At 45.6% G+C, this 22,724-nt stretch overlaps 1 protein-coding gene across 3 annotated transcripts in view; it reads right to left on the bottom strand.

The window, feature by feature from the left end:
* LOC136847480 (transmembrane protein 8B-like) overlaps positions 1-21,314 on the bottom strand; it is a 910,690-nt gene extending 889,376 nt beyond the window's left edge. For 2 of the 3 annotated variants that reach the window (XM_067119223.1, XM_067119225.1), the window contains exon 1: positions 21,099-21,314. In XM_067119223.1, the coding sequence (XP_066975324.1) occupies positions 21,099-21,141 (43 nt within the window). In that variant the 5' untranslated portion in view covers positions 21,142-21,314. Of the gene's footprint in view, positions 1-20,855; positions 20,989-21,098 lie in introns of those variants that run through there. The other variant, XM_067119224.1, reaches the window with a different exon arrangement.
* Positions 21,315-22,724: the final 1,410 nt, after the last annotated feature.

The raw sequence follows: 22,724 nt of genomic DNA, 5'->3' as shown, positions 1-22,724 counted from the left end.
ACCGTCGCATGAAGGACCTTGAACTCATCGGTTGGTACCCCTAGCTTTCTGGGGATGAGAAGAGAATTTTCCTCTTCCTCTAGCACGGAAAAGGGCCGAGAAGGAGTACCCGAGAAGGCCTAGAGGATACAGGGAAAGAAGGCTTGGGTACTACTGGAGAAGTCGAAAACCTGGGTCTTTTCAAGAATGAGCCAGTAGGTCTTGAGTAGACTTCAGAGAGAGCCTCAAAATTTCCCCTAACTAACGTGGCGGGAAAAAGGGATTCCTTAAACAAAGGAGCAAAAAGAAGAGCAGATTTCTGGTTCCCGGAGACTCCTCTCACGACAAACGAAATCCAATGTGCTCTCTTCTTCAAAATGCCGGTAGCAGTCACAGGCAATTTCTGACGTTCCGTCCGTGATGGCCTTGTCCAGGCAGGCCAAAATAGCATCAAGATCTGTAGCAGTCTTGGGGGAAGATCACAGACTTTCACTATCCTGCTCAAGGCTCCTATAGACCAGTCAATAAAAGAAAAGATCTCCAAGATCCTATAGGAACTCTTCACCAGATGGTCAATTTCCAAGACGAGAGCCGACTTTGGACAAAGAAAAAGCTGAGCGACAGGCAGAATCCACAAGGCTGGAGAAATCCCCTTGAGAGGAGGCAGAGTCTCCCAAGGAAAAGACTTCCCAGTCTCATACCACGAACGAGACTTAAAAGACAGTTGAGAGGGGGAAAACAAAAAGATGTTTTACCCTGAGATCTTTTCTTGCTCAACCATCCTTCTTGCCTTCGGAGAGCTCTTTTCACTTAAACAGACAGGACCAGCTTCAGAAATCTAGAGGAAGGAGGTTTAAAATCCTTGGCAAACTGCGTAGTTGGAGACGAAGGGAAGCTGGAGCAAAGTCTTCTTGAAAATGTTCTTCAAAAAGTTGTAAGAGATGCTTAAAGTTGGGCGTAGGAGCAGATGGAACATCATCTACTTCGAAACATCGGAAACTGGGGAGAGAATCTCTGAAGCAGTTGGAGCACCGCGGATAGAAACGCCTCCGGGAGCCAAACTTGCGTTATCCTCTTGAGTGTCGCCGAACGCCACCGAGGCGCCAAGTGCCCGACCAGCGTCAAGCGTATCCAAACATGAGCTTGAGAGGAGTCAGGAGCCTTAGAAGATCCGAGCCAAAGAGGCGCCAAAACCACGGTAGCGCCAGAAGCGCAAACATTGTGCGCCTTGGAAACGTGTTGTGGAGAGGCGCCAAGCGCCAAAGTAGCGTCGTGAGTGCGGCCGGTGCGGGCGGAAGTGGCGCCAGGAGCGCGATCGAAAGGAGCCAGGCGCCGCGAGCGGAAGCGCGCCAGGTGCGTGAGCGGGAGCAGAGACCGAGCCTCAGTTGCAGAAGGATCCTGAAGTGCTGGAGCTTTAAAACCTTCGAAAAGTCTCAAAATCTTGTCCAATTTGTCCTCTTGCGAAAGGGGGCAGGAACCGGAGGCATAAAAGCCGACTTGGGATCCAACGGGAAGGAAGCCGCTACTTGCATGCTAACAGGAGGATCAGGCGCTCGCTTACGATCCGTAGAACGTACATCCGGACTGCCTGAAGAAGAAGAGATCTCTGGGCTATCCCAAAAGCTACAAGACGGAAGAGGAGAACGCGCCGAAAGTTTCTTGATAGGAACTTGACTTGGAGAGGAAGCTCTGCGTCTCTTCAGCGGCCTACTAGACTCTGACTGCTTCCAACTCCTCCTCGACGAAACAGAAGCACAAGAAGACACTTCCGCATCGCTTTTACTATGGCGAGCTGCAACAGCCTGGGACGCAACAGGACTGTTAGAGGGAGCAACTGCTCGTGAGCAGACCCCACTCGCCTCCCTTCGGCTTTGGCATGTCTTCTCCCTGAGCCCTGGGAGCCGGACAGGGCCTAGACCTAGGAGAGCGAGGGGGACGAACAGTCACCTCCTCCACAACACTATCACTGCAACACTTCGATGTTTAGACATCGCACTCACATCCTGGCCAATCTTCTCTATCGCAGAGAAAAGAGCCGAAATCTTACCATCAAATTCTGCCCGAAGGTCTGACACGGTAGTGGGTCTGGAAACAACAGGTTCCGGGGCAGGAATAGGAACAGGAGGGGTAACAGGAACAGAACAAGAGGCAATACTACTCCTACTCTGGGAGGAACTTCTGGCCAAGCCTTACGTGCCCTATCTTTACTTAATTTTGCCTGATATTTAGCCAACTTTTGCCAATCAAGCACAGACAAAGATGAACATTCATCACATCTATCCAGATTCGTGCACAATTTCCCTCTACAGTTAGAGCAAGAAGAGTGAGGGTCTATGTTAGACCAAGACATTCGAGTTTTACAACCCCCCCGCAATATCTAATTTGAGATCCTGAATCAGACATAACTAGAAAAAATCTCAACCAAAGCCAAAAAACAAGCCAGAACCGTCAACAAAAGTGGGTACTTCACCAAAGAAAAATCGAAAAGCACCGATGAATTTCCTGAAGAGGAGCAGACGACTAGTCGCCGGCCCCGACAGAGAAAATATGATTAGTTGTTGATGGAAATGGATCCAGGTACCCCGGTAGAGGGCGGGGTAGTCGTATCACCTGACCATATATTAGCGGGACCGCCAGTTTTGAATTTTCTGTCGAGATCGAGAATTACAGCTATATGTAAACAACAGGTAAGTTCATGTATAAAAACGCAATTGTAAGCCAAAACTCTTACATTCTAGTAACATTCAATCATTTACCTTCATTTTGCAACAAACGGGAAGTCTCTAGCACAATATTTCGATTTATGGTGAATTTTTGAAAAAAACTTTTTCCTTACTTCCTCCGCATGTAACTCTGCTGAAAATCTCAGAATTTCTTGAGTCACCTTGTCATAATTTTTGCACCATTTTATATTAGGCGTTACCTAAAGTGTTATACATGAAAATGTGTGCAATATCATGTAGAATACAACAAAAAATAACTCATGGTTGTAGCTTTTATCAGTTTTGAAATATTTTCATATAAATCACGATAAATAGAAAAAATCTGAACTTCGGTCAACTTTAACTCGACCGAAATGGTAGAAAAATGCAATTGTAAGCTAAAACACTTACAGTCTAGTAATATTCAATCAGTTACCTTAATTTTGCAACAAACAGGAAGTCTCTAGCACAATATTTTGATTTATGGTGAATTTTTGAAAAAAAACTTTTTACGTCCGCACGTTACGAATTCATGCATCATTTTGTGATAATATTTTCTGTGTGTTGCTTTGATCGTTTTGCAATTTGTTATATACCAAAATCATCGCAATTTAGTGTACAACACAATGAAAAAATAACTCATTAGCTTTAACCATTTTGCTCACAGTGCGATTTGTATACAATTATATATGAAATTTTTTTTTGCGCTGTCATATATCCCCATATTTATAAATGATAATGATATTTTTTTCATTTCTGATGGTTGCATACTAAACTTCAGGCAATGACAAAAAAAGGAGCCAAAATTGAACTCTTAATCATAAAAATTAAGCGTGCTGTGATTTTTTGAAAAAAACTTTTTTTCCGCTTCGGCGCTCACTCCTGAACGCCGCTGGCATACGGGAGAAGCTTTTGTAACTAGAGGCTCAGCGTTTAAGGGTTAATAGTTTTATCACAAAAAGTGCATTTAGTCATGAAAATGTACAGGAATTAATGACTATTTCTCAGTGAAAAATACCGTGAATGGGCAAATCTACGAATAGGTGAGTCTGCGAATCGTGGGACCGCGAACACTGCGGGTTTACTGTAACTGGAAACTGAGCCTGAGACTGTTCAGCGTTTCTTCGACCATGTAGAAGGTTCCTTGAAGAGGCAAACAGGTCCAAGGTTGGCTTGCTTCATACAACAAACAGATTCTGACAACTCGTGATCAAAAGGCCATGATGGGAAGGACAAGCTTCTGATGACCCAGTACGTCCTTTGACACTTGGTCCCTGAATAAATCGAATGACTACAAGACTTGATTGATCTGTCAACAGAGGAAGAACTCTGCTGACTGGTCAAGAGGAAAAGCTGGATCCAGCTCCCCTGTTTAAGTAGATGTGCTAGGACTGGGGTCTAATCCAAACACATTACCACAGAGCTAGGGTCGAGCAGAGCTAGGGTCGAGCAGTACTAGGGCCATAAGAGAAACACTTTCGCTCTCCAATGTATAAGTGAGGTTCTGTTCTTCTTGGGGACTGGGTCCTGGACACCTTCCTGTTTCTTCAAATGGGCTCCTTTGACATAGATCTGAGGTTCTGAGAAAAAGACTAGAACTAAGTTCAGCAGAAGGAATTCCCTTGCACAAGTCATATTTAGACAGCCACCACTGGAAATCCAACTAAAGACCTGGGCTAAGAAACAACACGGAGGTGTCCAACTGTGTTTCCATCCCAGTGAAGGTTATTGTCAAGAGCCTCCGAGCATCCTTTTCTTCGAAGATAATGAAGTCAGTCAACATGTAAAGACTGAAGTAATGCCCAGACAAAAGGGGAAATCAAATGCAGGAAGAGCTAGCGATAGGGAGATCAAAGCAAAGACTCCCTATTGGGAAGCCCTGTCCCAAAAGGCAGAACTAAAAGACTCTCTGGGGTTCGGACAGGGATCTGGAAGAGTGCCCTCTGCATATCCAAGCGCCTATCCAATCACCCTGCAGAATGGGTGAGAGAACTATCTGGATCGTCTCCCTCTTGACCTTCATCTACTGTCCAAGAGAGAGAAATGAAGAACTGTGGTCATGCAGCCCTTCTACAGGAGCAGAGTTCAAGAAAAAATGTCGAGATCTCCAAAACTAGTGTCGGAACAGCGTTGTTTGGGAGCGATAGCCCGCTGCAACTGTGTGAATCTCACAGTAGAAGAGAGCACCAGAGATCTCCTTCTAGAGAATACAAAAAAACTCTTCCAAGTCCATACATGGCGCTGGGTGCTCTGACACTGGACAGTCGGACACTAGACTTTAGGTGGACGGTGTAACAGGCCCAACAAATGACTAAGTTAGTGTTGAATGGTCTCCAACGAAGTAAAGGAGAGGACGAAACTGATGTAGAAAAGTGAAGAGGTAGTATCCGTAGTCCCAAGCGCGGTGTCAGATAACTGATAGCTGGCTCAAAACGGACAGGAGGACGAGTGGACATATGACACAGGTGGATGTGCAAACGTGAGCTCGGACACAAGGCAGTTGGACACATATGGACACTCAGAACTGGGCTCTCAGAAGTTGGGAGCTCGGAACTCGGGCGTTCGGAACTTGCGAGCTCGGAACTCGGAAGATCGGAACTCGGGAGCTTGAAACTCGGAACCTGAGAGCTCGGAACCTGAGAGCTCGGAAGTTGGGCGCTCAGAACTTGGGAGCTCGGAATTTGGGAGCTTGGAATTTGGGCGCCCAGAAGTTGGGAGCTCGGAAGTTGGGTGCTCAGAACTTGGGCGCTCTCTGACTCTGTCCAGATTCGGAGGGCAAAGACGACAACCACAGACACACCAAAACTGGTAAATATATCTTTACAATGGCTGAGATAAATCCGAAAAAATGCCATTGATGTCACTAGCCTACACTTTGATCCAAAACTAACCACACTGGGATCCCGAATGTGTCAATGGAGCCTCTTGTCCACACTGGAATCCTAATCTTGTTCGCACTGGGATTTGTAAACCCAAAAAATACGTCATAGGCGCCACTACAGCCAAGGCAAGCACATCTTTATGGATGCCTTTTCAATGGCTGTCTGTCGAGACCTGTGGACAACAAGCTCGACTGAGGGGTAACTATCCGGGGCAAAACCCTTTCGGACTCACATGGACCAACACTATGCCTCCTCCCAGGTTTAGGGGAGTCTGACAGGGACTGGGTTTATGAAACCCGATAGGGTCGGATAGTTACCTCCTCCACTACACATCCAACAAGACGCCTTTCCAGTGGCTGTATGCCGATACTGAGGGGGGCAACAACCCGTGTGGAACCCAGACCTCCCTTGGACTTCCAGTTTGCCTCCTCCCAGGTTTGCAGGGAAGTTTGACAGGGACCTTCTGTCTAGGAGCATCGGGGGACGAGTGCTGTAGTCACCTCCTCCACTGCACTCCACTTCACTATAACAAAGTTAACATCTGTTAACCAAGACAAGACTGGCAAAAGTATGGAAAGGGAAGCAAGGGAGCCAGGTGTGGGAGCATGCAGTAAAACGGCTAGTAGGGGAGAATTGGCGTGCTGGCGTCGAAATTTGTGAGAGAGGGTACTGGGGGCAAAGCTGGCGCCCAAGATCAGTGCCAGCAAGGTTTGTAGCATGAGCTGGTTCTTGGATATTGAGAACATCGACTCGTAGCCGCCAACAAAAACCCCCAATTCTCTCCTTACTACTTTCTACCTTACACTTTGAGTTCTTCAAAGGAAGGTGTGACAGTTATGCCAGAAATTTATTTACCAGAGGCTTCCAGGAAGCATGGGTCTGGTAAATAAATCATAATTGCAAAAGTTACAGGCTTAATGAAATGGCAAAATACCCAAGAACTACTTTCAAGGTAATTATCGGTGGCTTGAGCGAAGCATATGACTGATAGATAAATCATAAATTGCCAAAATTACGGCCTAATGAAAGATAGTAATGCAATGTCGTAACATCTGAAAATTACTTTAAAGCAAAAACATTATCAGCGTCTCATCAATAGCCTATGGTCGGTAAACAGTTCATGAATTGCACAAGTTAATGCCTAATGAAAAGGCATAACATACGCAGATTACTTTATAATGGAATGCCGTAACATCCGAGAATTACTTCTAAGGCAAAACTACTATCTACAGCTCACTAGTATATTAAGGCAGTAAAACAATTAATAAATTGCAAAGGTTATGGCCTAATGAAAAGCCTAACATGCACCAATTATCTTATAATGGCGTGTGTCTACACCAGTTACTTTATAATGGAGTGTCGTACCGCTCGAGAATTACTTTTAAAACAAAACTATTATCAACGACTCGCTAGTACTGTAGTTTATAGCCAGAAAACAATTCATAAATTGCTAAAGTTATGGCCTAATAAAAATGCGTACCATACAATTTAATTTTATAATGGAATGTTGTAACATCCGAGAATTACTTTTAATGCAAAACTATTATCAACATTGCCAGAAGCCTAACTGGTAAACAAACCATCAAATGCAAATGGCGACGTTTTCCGGTGGCTCGATGATGACTGAATCAACATAAAACAAAGTAAGAAAAACTCATCCTGAAAGATTTCAGCTTGAAGGCTACAATATACACATTCGGATGGTTGATTTAAAGAATCCTCCATTGGAATACAGTAAAATAACTGGAAAATAATGAAACAGCTACCACCAGACCAGGTGTTGTCAGCACAGACGGCAGGAAACGAATGAGAATTATTTGCTAGGTCGTTCCAATATTCCATTAGTGGGATGGGCTGATCACCTACACAAACTATATTGAAGCACTACCTGCTAAATTTTGAATCTAAGCTGCCGTTAAAGTGGAAACTATAGCTATGTAATTACTTGGTAAGTTACTTTTACAAAGTCACAATTTTTAAAAGTAAATTGTATTTTTCCTAACTATACAAACCTGCAGTCCTTTACATTAGGAATTACTTAGGGCGAAGCTGGACACAGCTGTTAAACTCTTAAACAAGGTGGTTAGGCAGTAACTACCATCAGGTAGGTGGGGAATACCTGCCTGCCTGGATGTAAGCATTCCAGTTTGCCTTTCGGCCCAGGTTCAGATTGAGGGGTGGCATGATGCAGGCATAAAATGTAAAGGACCTCAGGTTTGTATTGTTAGGAAAAATACAATTTACTTTTAAAAATTGTGAATTTTAACCATCAGTCCTTTACATTAGGAAGACTCCCTGGTTGGAGGGAGGAATCTGAGTGAATCTAGTGAACTGACTGGGGTTCTGCACACCTGGGCTGCTGCTACTGGTCGAAAGAGCAAGGAGGAGTATCGTGCCTCTGACATTGATCGGAGTGTAGGAACTGCAAGATCAAATTTCAGATACTGGACCTTTTCACATGAGTGAGGAAACAACTCATACGAAACAGTCTAGGAAGAATCTAAGAGTTGGAGGCAGTAAGGAACCTGGGATAGGGTTCCCTATTGCCAGTCTCTCCTTCCTCCCCTTGCTAGAGGAAGGAGTGGAATTGCTTCTATAATTCTAGAAGAAAAATGGAATGAGTGCTCAATGTGTAGTCTTACCACATCGGACGCCAGATCCAGCAAGTATCGGTTTGAGTCCTATTCTCATCCCGAAGGAAGAGAAGTAGGAGGACGAGGAAGGAGGAGGAAGAAAGCCGTTATGGAGGAATGAGGTTATTACATTTGACGACGTCTTGTGTGAGAGAGAGAGAGAGAGAGAGAGAGAGAGAGAGAGAGAGAGTGTAATTGTCGTTAGTGAGTGTTTCGGTTGTTGGAAGACGGATAAGGGTCGTTAGTTGGAGTTGTTTGCGGCGCTGTCTGTCTGTGAAGGTGTGGGGGAGATTGCAGTCTTGAGTTGAGGTTCAACCTGGAAAGTAGTCAGTTGAGTTCGTCTTCCTTTTATGGTTCGTCTGAGTTTTTGATGCTGTTGTTGTCGGTGCATGTGTCTCGTCTCCCTTTTCTTATTGTATGTTCGTGAGTCGTGTGTTTTTCTGTTTTGGTTTTGTTTGTGTGGTTTTGTGTGCTGTGTTGGCGACCGTGGACCCTTAATCCATCTCCCAGCAACCGAGGATCAGGGTGAGTGTTCTATGTATCTGTGTTGTGTGTTGTTTTTGTGTTTTGAATTCCGCCACATTATATTTGGGGCCCAACATGGGGCTGTTGTATAATTGCTGTTAGGATTGTTTGTGGTGGGTAGAGTGAGAGTAAGAGGTCAGGATGAGTGAGATAGAGAAACTGAGAGAGGAACTCCGGGTGGCTAGGGAACTCCAGGGTAGGATGGAGGAGGAGAATGGGAGGCTGAGGAGTGAGAATGAGGAGTTGAGGAGTCAGTTGGAGGAGATGGGGGTAATGCTAAGGAGTGCAAAAGAAGAAATGAAAGAGGAGATGAAAGAGGGGGTGAAAGAGTCTGAAGAAAGAATGGATAAGAAGTTAGAGTCTGCAGTAAGCAGGATGCAGGAAATGATGAAGGGAATGTTTAAGGAGTTCTTTGGAGAAGGGGCTGTTGGAGGCAGGTCCTCTGGAACGTGTGAAGGGGCAAGAGAGAAAGAAAAGGAGGAAGAAGTGAATGGAAGCATGAGCGATGAAAGTGATGTGGAAATAGGAAGTAAGAAACGAGAGAATGAGAGGCAGGGTAAGGAAAAGGGGAATGAAAAGCAAGGGAAGGAACAGAGGGAAAGTAAGGGTAACTGGGAAGAAGGGTAAGGAAGTGGGAAAGGCAGGAAAGAAGGGAGAGGGTAAAGATAGTAGTGATAGTGAGGTGGATGGAGGTGAATGGATAAAAGTGGATAAAAAGAAGGGGAAGAAGAGTGTAATGAGTAAGATAAATGTAAGTGCGGAAGTGGACTCTTTGTATTCGGAAGAGGGTATGAAAGGACAGAGTGAAAGTAGCGAAAGTGAGAGTGAAAGTGAGAAAGAAGTGAGAAAGGCTATGTATGTGAGGGAGGTACCCCAGTGTGAAAGGTATAGTGAGTATGGAAGTAGGGGTGTGCATGATTTCTTTAGGAAGTATGAAAGGTTTTGTCAGGATAAGTATGGGGAGAGTAAGAGAGTGTGGGCAAGAGAATTAGGAGAATATTTGACTGGGTTTTTGCTTGCTATGTATAGGGTTATTATGAGTGTGGGAGATGTTGAGTATGACAAGGTGAAAGCTAGACTAGTTGAGCAAGCGAGGCGTATGAAAGCGAGTGTTAAGTATAGGAGGAAGAATGGATTTGATAAGGCAAGAATGAAAGCTGGGAAAACCTTGTCACTGTATGCTTGTAGGCCGGAGACATTGGCGAGGAAGAAGTTTGGGGATGATGGGATAGATGAATGTAAGGAGTTAGTACGAAAGTTGTTAGAGACAGAGCCAGATAGAGTGAGAGAATTTGTGAACTTGAAGCGGAAGGAAAAGAAAAGATGGACGAGTGAAAGGTTGACTTGGGGAGAAATTTTGGAAATTGTGGAGGATTATGAGCTTGACAGGGTTATAAAAGAGAGCAGAAATGTGAGTGTAAGGGTTGGGGTAGATGAGAGAGTGCCAGAGTTTGGAAGCTTTAGGGATGCAGTGTTGAGGGGCCCAATGAAAATGGCAGATAGTGTAATAGATAGGAGTGTAAGAGCAAGTAATGTGGAGGTGCCAGTGAGGATGAATGGTGGGTTTGTAAGGGAACAACGGGTTGGACGGGTTAGGGATAGTAATGTACAAAGGGGAAGGTCAGTGAGTGGAAGTCGGTATGTTTTAGATGTGGAAAGGAAGGACATACAAAGAATGAGTGTAGGTGGGCTTTAGGAGCGTGTTTCGGTGTGGGCAATCGGGACATTTGGTGAGTGAGTGTAACTGAAAGATAGAGGGGTTAAATGCTACAGGTGCAGACAGGTGGGTCATATTGCTAATGGTTGTAGGGTACCCGAGTGAATGTAATATGTGGCAACTGTGGTAAGAATGGGCATTATGCTTTGAGAATGTGTTCAGAACCGAGAGCGAAGTGTGTCGAATGTGGAATGGAAGGGCATGTATCAAGTGTATGTAGACGAAAGAGGGTGACTGTGACAGCGAATTCAGGAAACTGACTGTGAAGGGGGTTCAAATGGGTGGATCCTCCAGGATGCAAGCGGTGCGTGTGATGCATGTACATGAGGGGTTGTTGCATGAGGATCAGCAATTGGTTTTGATAGAGTATGGTAGGAAACGCAAGAAAGGGAAGAACGTAAGTGAACGGAATGATCGTAAGTTGTGTGATAGGGGTGTGAGTGCCAAAGTGAAAATGAGTGATAAAGCGTGTAATACGGATGAATGGGATGGTATGAATAGAACGTATAGCATATGCGGGTTTGATATAAGTGAGTTGACTGGGGTGAATGAAATTTCGGTGGGAAAGGAACCTACTAGTAGGCAGGTGATTGGTAGTATGGATGAGTCTTTGCGAGAGCTGGACAGAACTATGAATGAGTTGAATGGGTTAGTGGCAGAATTTGGAGAGATATTTGGGGCAGAATTGGAGGGTGTGGATGAAGTGGTGGGCGAGATAGGTCAGGATAGTGATGAGGAGGGTAGTGTGCGTCTGGAATGGGGTGGACTGGAGGGGTTGAGTGAAAATGGTGCTGAGAAGGGAGTAGAGACAGAGAGAATGTATGAGGGCCCTTGAACAAGATCCAGGGGGCCTGTTCCGGAGCATTTGTGGGTCCTGCCTAAGGCTATATAAAATCTGGGGAGTATGTGTGTGAGAAGACGTCGTCAAACGTAGTGGGGGAGTAATATGGAGGAATGAGGTTATTACATTTGACGACGTCTTGTGTGAAAGAGAGAGAGAGAGAGAGAAAACGAACAACGACGTCTTTTGTGTGAGAGAGAGAGAGAGAGAGAGAGAGAGAGAGAGAGAGAGAGAGAGAGAGAGAGAGAGAGAGAGAGAGAGAGAGAGAGAGAGCGAGTGTAATTGTCGTTAGTGAGTGTTTCGGTTGTTGGAAGAGGGATAAGGGTCGTTAGTTGGAGTTTGTTTGCGGCGCTGTCTTGAGTTGAGGTTCAACCTGGAAGGTAGTCAGTTGAGTTCGTCTTCCTTTTATGGTTCGTCTGAGTTTTGATGCCGTTGTTGTCAGTGCATGTGTCTCGTCTCCCTTTTCTTATTGTATGTTTGTGAGTCGTGTGTTTTTCTGTTTTGGTTTTGTTTGTGTGGTTTTGTGTGCTGTGTTGGCGACAGTGGACCCTTAATCCATCTCCCAGCAACCGAGGACCAGGGTGAGTGTTCTATGTATCTGTGTTGTGTGTTGTTTTTGTGTTTTGAATTCCGCCACAGCGTCACTCTCGGAATCCTTTTCACTTCCAGAACCGATACCTTAGGCGAGCCGCTACTAGTCCTCTTGAAGGAGCTGGGTAAGAAAACACAACTTGTTGAGCAGCCACCACAGTACCAAGAAAAAAAGGTTCCAAGGGCCTGTGGGTAAGACCACAGGAAGAAGACAAGAATGTGGTCTATGAGACCACATCTTGCTTCCAGATCGACAGAAATTTCCAGATTGCGAGGGATGGACCAAGCCATTGACTTCATGAGCTCTTGGGTGGAAAGTACCGGTATCATTGTTGCCAGCTGCTGAGTACCTCCTTCAATCGCTTCGCGAAGCCAGGAGAAAGAGGTGTCCTTAGAAATTTCTTCCTTGGGAGAGATAGTACTAGCGAAAACGTAGACGACATCCAGGTTAGGAATGTCGAGCCTTTTCAGAAAGTACCACAGCTCCCTAATAGGACAAGGTAGCAATTGATTTGGATCATCGATACAAAGTCCAAGGAGGAGGGAAACAAGAAGGACTCGAACCCGATAATAGATGCTGATGAATTCGGAGTCCACTTACGACATCTGAGGAGTCGAGGTATTGATTCCCTTTACCTGTTCTTCCATCTATGCCAAGGCTGGAGCGAGATGAGAGGTGGTCCTAAGAGGGCACATCTCTGTCCGATGACTCTTGTAAGGGCAAGCGCAGAGCACGGGACAGGAAACTGAAATTAGAGTCACATGCCACCCAGGGAACAGTTCTCTAGGACAGCGATACTGAAGAAGCTTCTCCTCCGTAGCTAAATCTCGACCTGAGGAGAAAAATGCTACTTCAGATAGAAGACTAGGTTGTGAGGGCCTACGTTCTTCACAAATGAGAGGGAGAGAAGATGAGGAAGTCCAGACTTGAAGAGTGACTCTGACCCAAGAAGAAGTTACATCAACTACACCAACCAGCAAAGACAGCTCCAGTCCCTGGGACAGTGCTGCAGAGGACCTCAAGAGATATCCAGCTATATCTGTTGCTGCTCGGCGAGAAAGCCTATGCTTGCAAGGAAAGCTGGAAGGTCTCCCAGTCCTGAACACACACGGATGTACCGCCTGAAGAACCGCTCCTTGTGTAGCTGCTACAGGAAGTTGGGTCAGGCAGAACTCTTCTCGATGCCTCGGAAGCAGAGCTATCAGGTCAGGCAAAAGGCAAAGTCTTCCAGCATTTGTCTGTAACTCAGGGTGAGCAATGCTTGTGAACCCATAGCAAAACAGACAAATACTGAGGGAAAATGTAGATATCGACTTTTCCAAAAAGACAGCATGCCTCACCGTAGGGATCTCTCAGTCGAGCAGTCTCTTCGTGAATCTTCGTGAGGAAAAGAGTGAAGAGCATGTTCCGTTCCGATCACTCAAACCCGAGGCCAAGCTCGCCCACCAATACATCCCCATCGGGAATGCATCTGGCTAATTGAGCTATCGAGTGCACTATAGAATACTCGAGTACCTGCAAATGTCAACAGATGAAACAGGATGAAAAATAGATTCCCTCTTGTTTGTCGACGTATGCCACTACTGTGGTTTTCTTGTTTAATGAAAACACAGAATACCGCTTATCTCAAAGTCTTACAGGTGTGCACCTATCCCTCAATCAGTGAATCTGGAAGCAGACACACGATGTGAGAAGAATATGCAAGCATATTCGAAGGTTCCTTCAATCAAGTATTAGCCTAACTCTTTCCTCATACTTTGAAGAGGAAAGAAGGATAGAGGAATGGAAGCAGACCTTCATTCTCCACCATGGGGAAGCTTCTGCAAGATGACAGGATACCAAGACGATTAGCTTTAGCCGTGCTGGCATTTCCGAATTGGGAGCACGGGAGAGGAAGCGGGATGGAAGTTTGATGAAAAGAATTGCCGAGACCCAAGGGAAATATATACTGCTCCTGAAGGAATCCATTCCCAGGTCTCGGCAATATTGCTGCCAGCTCCTGAGACTCAATAAGTATCACTTCATCCAGGCATCTGCAGTAGGAGAATTTCTGCCCAGTCGATACTTCTTTCTCTCTTCCCTTCCGCTCTCCTCCCTTATGGAAAAGAGGGTGGAAAGAGACACAGTTATGCGCACTTTCCCAGATGGGAAGAAGAAGGCTATGTGTTCAACGATCTTCCAAAGCCTGGGACTTTTTAGGAGTTGAGGGGGGCTGGCTTGAACTTAAGGTCGAGCCAAGATGACTAAGGCCCAAAGGTCTTGGCCATTGTCCAAAGGACAAGGCAGTGCCCTGGTACAAACCATGATTATCGTGGTATCTGGCAAATCTCTGAAAGAGACAGGCAGAACCAGGTAAAGGTTCCTTCCCAAGAGTTGAGACAACTCGGGACTTATGAAACCAGAGATCCGAATTAGGAAAAAGTCCTTCTTAGCACCAGAACTGCCCACAGATTGCCGTCTGGTATAGGAAGACCCATCCCCAGACAGGACCAGTCTCCAGGAGGCAGGGTTCTTTCCAGGAATGGTCGTGTCAGAGGAAAGAAAGCCTAAAAGTGAAGGATCGTGAATCCATCAGGAGACTGCCCGGAGGAAACCAGTAGGTGTCCTCCAAGATCGCCACCTCTCGTTGCAGAAGAGAATACCCTTCACGGCAAGAGAAGCAGAGAGGGAACACAGTCCGAGTGAAGCAGAATCAGAACAACCTGCAGTTGGCAAGAAGAATTCGTACTCTGTCAAGGCAGGGGAGGAGCTTGGTGTCTCAACCTGAATGAACTCCTTGTCCAAAGGAAAGTATTCATCTGGTTGAGAACACGCCCGCAAGCAAGGACAGTGGCAGCCCCCGAAACTCTCGGCCCCTTGGGAAGTGCAAGGGTTGCGAGTGATGAAGATTATTCATTGGGGGAGCCACGGTCCCAGGGGATCCTTGCGCTGATGAATCGGCTTGAAGTTTTCTGAGAAACGAGGGCAATCGCAACTTGAAGAGGAAGACCCTCACTGCTTCCAAAGCGTGAAACTCCTGTACCTCTCTCCTTGGAGAGAGACCTTGACAGATCCCAAGAAACCCTCCTCGGCTACCTGGTTGTACTACGAGACAACCTGGGGACCGACATCCAAAGTACGCCAGGCAGCTGAACTCCGAAGAAAGACAAATTCGTTGCAGCTCTCTCTGCCCGTCTCGCACCTCTTGGAACAACCAAGAGGAAAAGAGAACAGGTGAGGAGAAAGAGTACCTCTACCTGTCCTGCTAGTAAGACCAGCAGGAGAGGCGGACCATGAGCGATAATCAACGGAAGGAGATTATTGCCACACTGGGGAAGAAGAGTGCTTGTGCCGAAAATTCACTCAAAGCTCACTCAAACAGTGCCGAGAACCCAATTCGCAGAGACCGAGCGGGGCCGAGCCAAGCCACACCGAACCGAGCCGATCACATGAAGTATATATTAGTTTTACCAGACCACTGAGCTGATTAACAGCCCTCCTAGGGCTGGCCTGAAGGATTAGACTTATTTTACGTGGCTAAGAACCAATTGGTTACCTAGCAACGGGACCTACAGCTTATTGTGGAATCCAAACCACATTATTTCGAGAAATGAATTTCTATCACCAGAAAGAAATTCCTCTAATTCTTCATTAGAAGGCCGGAGACTTGAACTCGGGCCTAGCAAGTGCTAGGCGACAACTCTACCGACTCGTCCAACCGATCACATGAATGCGATCCAGACTGGGTGGTAAGTGGTGGACTGGGAGGCAAGAGGGGCAGGGCGAGCTGAGCCGGTTTCACGAACGCGACCTGGGGCTGGGAGGGCCAGCAAGCCGAGCCGATCGCGCAAACGCAATTGGAACTGGAGAGGGTGGAACTCAAGAAGAAGGTTTAATAGGGAATTCTGTGTCCACTATCCTGCATGCTCGAACCCTAAGGATCAAGACATGAGGATGAAACTCGACCAAGTAACCCACGCAGCTGGTGGGCAGTATCAAGACACCTGGGTGTCTCAGCACTTTCTCTCGTCCTGCGCCTCTCGCCAGGAGAGCGCTCATGATTCATAGAATTCGAGCGACCTACAAAACTCCCAAAAATCGGGAGCGGCTGCTTGCGGTTTCCTAAGAAATCGAAAAGAGCCAGGCACAGAACCAGTCTTAGACACAGACTTCTAAGACTGGCAACGAGGGCACGGCCTCGAGAGGCAGCACTCTCACGGCCCCTGAAACGCCAGACTCCAGAGGAGAATGCAAATCAGTTCCCGCCCGAGGGTGGGAAGAGCCGACAAAAGAAACTTATCTCCCAGAAGAGAGCCAGCCCCTTCGAACCGAAAGACTGAGACACCAGGCTGGGAACCTGACCGAGCTCTGGTAAGCACTCGGGAAGTGCTTGTAGTGCTGGCACAAGGAGCTGAGACACCTGGGTGCCTCAGTCTTTTCTCTCGCACTGCTCCCGAACTGGGCTGGGGAGAGTGCTCTCCAGACCAGATCAGGAAACTCGATATTCCACAGAATCTCGAGCACTCGGAGCGGCTTGAAGCAGCACTCGTCTTAGAGGCAGAACCTCTAGGACTGGGAATGGGAGAACAAACCGAGGTCTGCATGCCCACGGCTCCCAAAACACAAAACCCGGGGCTATGCAAATCAGTTCCCGAACCCGGAGGTCAGGAAGAGCCAATGAGAGACCCACTGCCTCCTCGGAAGGAGGCAGCCCATAGACGTCCAAGGGCATCAAGGGGAAAGAAGCAGCCTTCCTCTCCTTTGGCCGACAGAGGTCTATCCAGTTCCTGGGACCCCCTCAAACCTTGGGAGAGGAAGGGAAAAGACAGCAGAAGACGAAATCGAAGATAAGTTGCAGAATATGGCGGCTACATATAGGGTGTCTTCCATCACCTTCACTCTGACATCTACAGGATGGTGGACATGAAACATCGTAACCTCCATGGCAGCTAAGCAGGATCATAACGGAAGTGGCCCAGGACACGACCACCACGAGAAGCAGCAGGCACAATCAGGACAGCCGATGCAGGAGCTATGGAAGTGGTTCGGAAGGTAAGAGCTACAGCAACGGCCAGGGACGTCATATGAACGTCACCAGCAGGGCCAGGAGACCAGGAAGAACCGCCCAGAGACTGTCGCCGAGTCAACAGGAGCATAACACAGGAAACAGCAGGAGCAGACGGACCACAGATACGCCAGAGGCAGCGCCACAGCATACATGAAGGCCAGCATTGACAGCGATCGATCCACACCAGTGGAAACAGAGTCGGAACGATCCCAACATGGAACTATGCCATTCCAACCAGGTGCTGTGGTCGATCCCGAGCAACACTGTATGAACACTGGGACTCCTCATGCAAAGATATCCCAACTGAGATGTCCAGCCAAGTACTGCTGTGCCTATGATGCTCCTGTCAACCTGAAAGAAAAAGCAAAGATGATTAGTATAGGAGATTCCTCTCGCTCCGAGGGGAATTGCCCTACGTAGCAAGAGGAGGCCCCTTAGAAGAGGTTGCCTGATTGCCTGCGGCCCCCCAACCGTGGTCTTTGGTTGGGCAAGCAAAGAGGGTGAAGAAGAGAGATCTCTACCGAGGGAGAGATAAGGAAGAACCTACAGGGAGAGAGAGGGAAGGAGGGGCAGCCACCAAGGGTGCCGTGGAAGCAAAACTTACTGATGATGCCCGCAACCTCCCCCCCAGCAACTCTCCATAGCGCAGGTGGTGAAAACAACACTCAGCACAAGTAGAAAGGAAGTAGTCATGCCCTTGTACATGGAGGGCGGAAGCCCAAGAAGGGGAGCAAACTTATTATATTCTGATGATCAATGTATGGGGGCGAAGATATTACGTCCCAATCTAATATCTCTGAATGTACAGGGGAACGCCTTCAGTCTCTAAATAAAGGGCTACTGGAAGAGAAGCATTATCACTTGGTTGCGGCCTTCTAAATACGCCCTTGGCCATCAAACCCAGGACACAGGCGCAGGGGAACGACAGCTTATGCAAGGCTATCACAAACCGTGGGTTTGTATTAATAAATATCAAACACATGTAATATATACACAAAAATGCAGATAGATCCCACTGGGAAAACTAAGAGCTTAGTGACAGTCAGGCAAAGAGATCCGAAAACACGTCTGCAGCGCATGACAGCCAAAAGCAAACTGGAATGTTTACATCCAGGCAGGTGGGTATTCCCTGCCTACCTGACGGTAGTTACTGCCTAACCACCTTGTTCAAGAGTTTAATGGCTGCGTCCAGCTTCGCTATAAGTAATTCCTAATGTAAAGGACTGATGGTTTGTATATCGTGTCCGAACAATTGATATTTCCATTTCGCACCGATATATCCAGAAGTACGACATACCACTGTTTTGTTATCTCAGTGTGCTACTGTATAAGCTGAAACAGTAAAACACTAATACTGTATATATGAAAACATCACATAAACAAATGAATCAGTCGAACAGCAGGCACAGAGGGAAGAGTGGCATGTCTCTCTCTCTCTCTCTCTCTCTCTCTCTCTCTCTCTCTCTCTCTCTCTCAGCAGCCAGAAGCAAAGTGAATGCTTACCAACTGGGTGGGCAGACCGATGGTTTGTATATTGTCTAGGAACTATAATTTTTGGAAGCTTGAATTTCAAGTCACTGGCTCCTGTGGGCTTGTTCCATATGAACAGGATTCATCTTCTGAATAATAATAATAATAATAATAATAATAATAATAATAATAATAATAATAATAATAGCTTTGGAAGAAGATGGGGAAGAGGTGGCAGCACTTGAAGACAAAGGCAAAGACGATGCAGATAACTTTCTTCTCCTCTTCTTAGACTTCTTCTTGCTAAGTACAGCCTTGGACAACAGCGTGTGGAGGAGGACATCACCCAAGGACAATGTGGAGGGCAGCACCTGGGAACACATCACCAACGCTACATGTGGGGTTACTTAAGAAGTTGGAGATGCCTGGGAGGTGGTGGACAATGTAACTGTTGAAGTCATCACAGTTATGGTTGCAGCAGTTACTGGAAGGTACTTCATAGTCTTCAAGTGGTCAATAGCAACGGGACACTTGGCTCCCCCAACATGCCTAGGGAAGGCCATAACTCCCTAAGCCCCTTGGCCTTCACAACACCTGAAGAGAAGTCAGGTCAGGTGAGTGTTCCTCCCTTCACCCTGAGATCGAGCATCCACCTGAGGGCAACTCCTCCTCCGACCAAAGCGACTCCCTGAGAGGAACCGGGCTGGTCATCCTCCCCACTCTCCCCTGGTGGCTCTCAACCAAAGCAATAGTAGGAGTTAGCGAAGGGGAAACCAATATCTTGAGAGTGGTAACAGCAGGAGCAAGTTGGCAGGAGGTAGTCTAAAGGTACCAAAGGGAACCTTCAGTGTCAACAGTGGAGTATTGCCCTACGATGACACTGGGAGATCTTCTGTGTTTTTCTCCTCTTAGCAAACTTTACCCGTTGTTCAAAAGGCCAAACCCAGCTCTGTGAGCATGGGTTATTTTGATTGCAATCATGCTTGCAGCATGAAGCACACGATGTGTGCAGGTCAATCTCTACAGAGGAGAGGAACCAGTTATAAGTCCTGTCCTTCCTTGGATAGCACCTAAACACCAGCAGCTTCCTCTCCAATACAGAAGGCTTAAGTGATTGAGGGGTTTGCATTGCAAATAACACAAGCAACAGTTACAACTATTCTGTATTTCATAAAGAAAACAAATAACTCAAACAACAGGTACAACTATATTTCATAAAGAAAGCAAATAACTCAAACAACAATTACAGCTATATTTCATAAAGAAACAAGAAAAAAACCATAGAATGAAAGAGAGCAGCAATTCGGACAGAGAAGCGCAGAGACGTCTTCACACGAAACTGGTCAGAAGCAAAGGTGGAGTGCAGACCAACAGGTGGGCGGGATTTCACCCTACCCGTCAGCAATTAGCAACCTTGTCTGAAAGTTAAACAGCTGTTCTAGCTCACATTTGCAAGCTAAATCCTGTGTAAAGAATGAAGGTTTGTATTTGTGTAGGAACAAAAGCTCATTAAGCAAAGGCAGAAAGTCAAGGATAACTGATCTAGGAAACTTTACCTTGCCTAGGCTACACCAGTCCTGCAGCTATGTACTGTACTGTACTGTACATGCCAACACAGACTTTGCTGTATAGCATAAGCCCCCAGTAAAATTTTACTTTGGAAATACCACCTTTACTTTTAGCCATTATTACATTTTGGACTTGCAAATAAGTAAAATATTCCTCTGTTTCACTGAGTACTTTGAAGCTTTCTGATGTTCGTTCATAAATGACATATCCAACCACACCTGACCTAAGCTAACCTCGGGTACCAGGCTAGTGTGGATGGTTTCTCTATTCTAATTGCAAAAGAAACGAACGGTGGAAACGTTCAAAGCACACATGGAAACACAGGAAGGTAGAACTATATAGTAGCTCCGCGGCGGCGACTGCATTCTAACTTAACTTTTCTACATTTTTTGGTTGCTAATTATGTATTTACCTTTAATTTTTGGTGCTCAAGTGTAATTAACCTGTAAGTAACCCCTGAAGTCCATCCAACAAGGGGTTTCCATACGCGATTGTCACAAGACAGAGCACGGATACGTCTGTTCCGAACGGTTCATATCCCGTCCGGCAGGTGCAATAGCTTGTTAACGTATGGGTACCCAACCGGCCCCCGCCCAGTACTAAACACAGCGAAGGGACATTCCATTTGGCCGGCAACAAGCAGATGCACCGCCAGTATCAGAAGCCCTAAAAGTGTAGAAAAAACCAGTTGGAAAGGTCAAAACAGGCGCGGAGCTAATATATAGAATTACCCACAGGAAAATGATATTTATTGTCAAGTACAAAATGTGATAATGGTTTAGCCTCAAGTACAATTTGACCAGGCTACAGCACTTGTGACAAAGGTCAAATGCAATATTAGCCTAGGCCTATTTGCTTTGGGCATTTAGGCCTAACAGTCAGAAGGAACACCACTTACAGAATCCACCACAGAACACATTACAGCGGTGCTGCAACAAACTGGGCCTAGCCGCCTATTCCACAAACTCCAAATCAACGACTGGGAAGCTCCAGACAGCGACAGGAGCCTCCTCTGAGCCGATACGAGTGATTTGATCTTCTCACTATAAGAATAACTGAAGAGGGCATTGTGTTTTGTAATAACAGCACACTATATATATGTGAAATTTACAAAAAGATGACATCATTCAACCCTACTTACCAACTACGTTCGTAAGAAACACCGCAAGCAGACGTATAATCATGGTGTAAACTACTACAGCTGACTTCTATCAAATCGCCATTAGAAAACAAAACAAAGTATCAACATAGATGTTACATCGATGTTAGAGTCGATGCGGGATCTCTCTCTCTCTCTCTCTCTCTCTCTCTCTCTCTTTCTGACATCTCTCTTTTCTGACATCTCTCTCTTTCTGACATCTCTCTCTTTTGCGTATCATTGTAGTTATAAGGATTTCGAATGTTATGAAATTCGTTAATAAGTCCTCTAGATTTAATTAGGTCGATTTTTCTTTTCTTTCATAAATACCTCTTTTTGCGTACTTTCGGCTTGTTAATATTTGATTCAAAAGTAATCAGATCAGATGATATACAATAAAAGTTCATTACCGCTTTGCATTTCTAGATTTTGCACTAGTTCACTGTTGCTGCCGCTTATGATTAAAACATGTACACTACCAAATATTGATTTTTTTTATTATAAGTAACCGCACTTCAGCTACTTGTTTCTCGTTGATTGATATGTCAAAGGACAGCCATTTAATATCGATGAACAAAATATCATGATTGATTCCACTGAAGCTCGACTCGAACAAAAGTTTTTTTTTTCATGAATCCTAGGCATGCAATAACTGGCGAGTGTCATTTTGAAACGGAGGAAACCCCATCTCCCATTTTTTTTAAACGAAACAGTCAAGTGTTTCTTTTGGTTGCACAGTTTGGAAATCCACACCAGGCCTCCTACTCCTTTTCACACCTTCCTAACAGTACAAGCCACCTTCGGGCAAGGGCCCGTGTTAGCAGAAGCGAGCTTAGTCAAACCAACCAAACGATCAACATTCATTCGGTCTGGTTACAGTTAAAAATCAAAGTTGTATGGTACATGGTCCAAATGGTTTTCGGGGGTTCAGATCTCTTCTATATTGTTTATCAATTCGAGTGTTTCCTTTGAGTCGATTTCATACATTGCAATTCCGTTAATATAATTGTTATATTTCAAGTATGTTTTTTTTATTTCATCACTACTTTATATCAATTTGCAGTCGACAAGACTTCATGTTTTTGCATGTTATGCAGTATCTGTCTTCTTGTGTTTGCCTAACCATCTCTCTTTGGTATGGCGGTTGCGTGTGAAGTGTAACTGTTTTTGTATTCATGTTCTTTTGTTCGGTGTTGAACTCAAGTTCATTCCACGTTACAGCTTCTTTTATTCGTCATTAACTCTCCTTGTTATTATTATTGTTATATAGCTATTGTTGCCTGTATAGATATGATACCTTTGAGAAAGTCAGCAAACCAATCATACCAGTTAATCCTCATAATAAGCACCTGCGTCGTCACAGGCAATAATTGACCACGCCTCCGTGATCCTAACTAAGACAATAACTACTCGGATGAAAGACTTACCTTCGGTACGATGCACATGGATATTTGGACTTCATCCGAACAAGTAAGAGTTATTTGTTTTTTATTATTGTTATCAAATTTCTGAGAACAATATGCTATTTATCATTTTAAATATTATTATTATCATTCTAAAATAACTGAGCCTTCTCCGTTAACATGGGCAGTTCCCGAGAAAAGACAAAACAACGTTCACTTCACTTCA

Source organism: Macrobrachium rosenbergii, chromosome 16 (assembly GCF_040412425.1).
Source record: "Macrobrachium rosenbergii isolate ZJJX-2024 chromosome 16, ASM4041242v1, whole genome shotgun sequence".
Taxonomy (NCBI): Eukaryota; Metazoa; Arthropoda; class Malacostraca; order Decapoda; family Palaemonidae; genus Macrobrachium; species Macrobrachium rosenbergii.
Note: the sequence above shows the minus strand (reverse complement) of the source record. Positions and strands in the feature narration are given on the sequence as shown.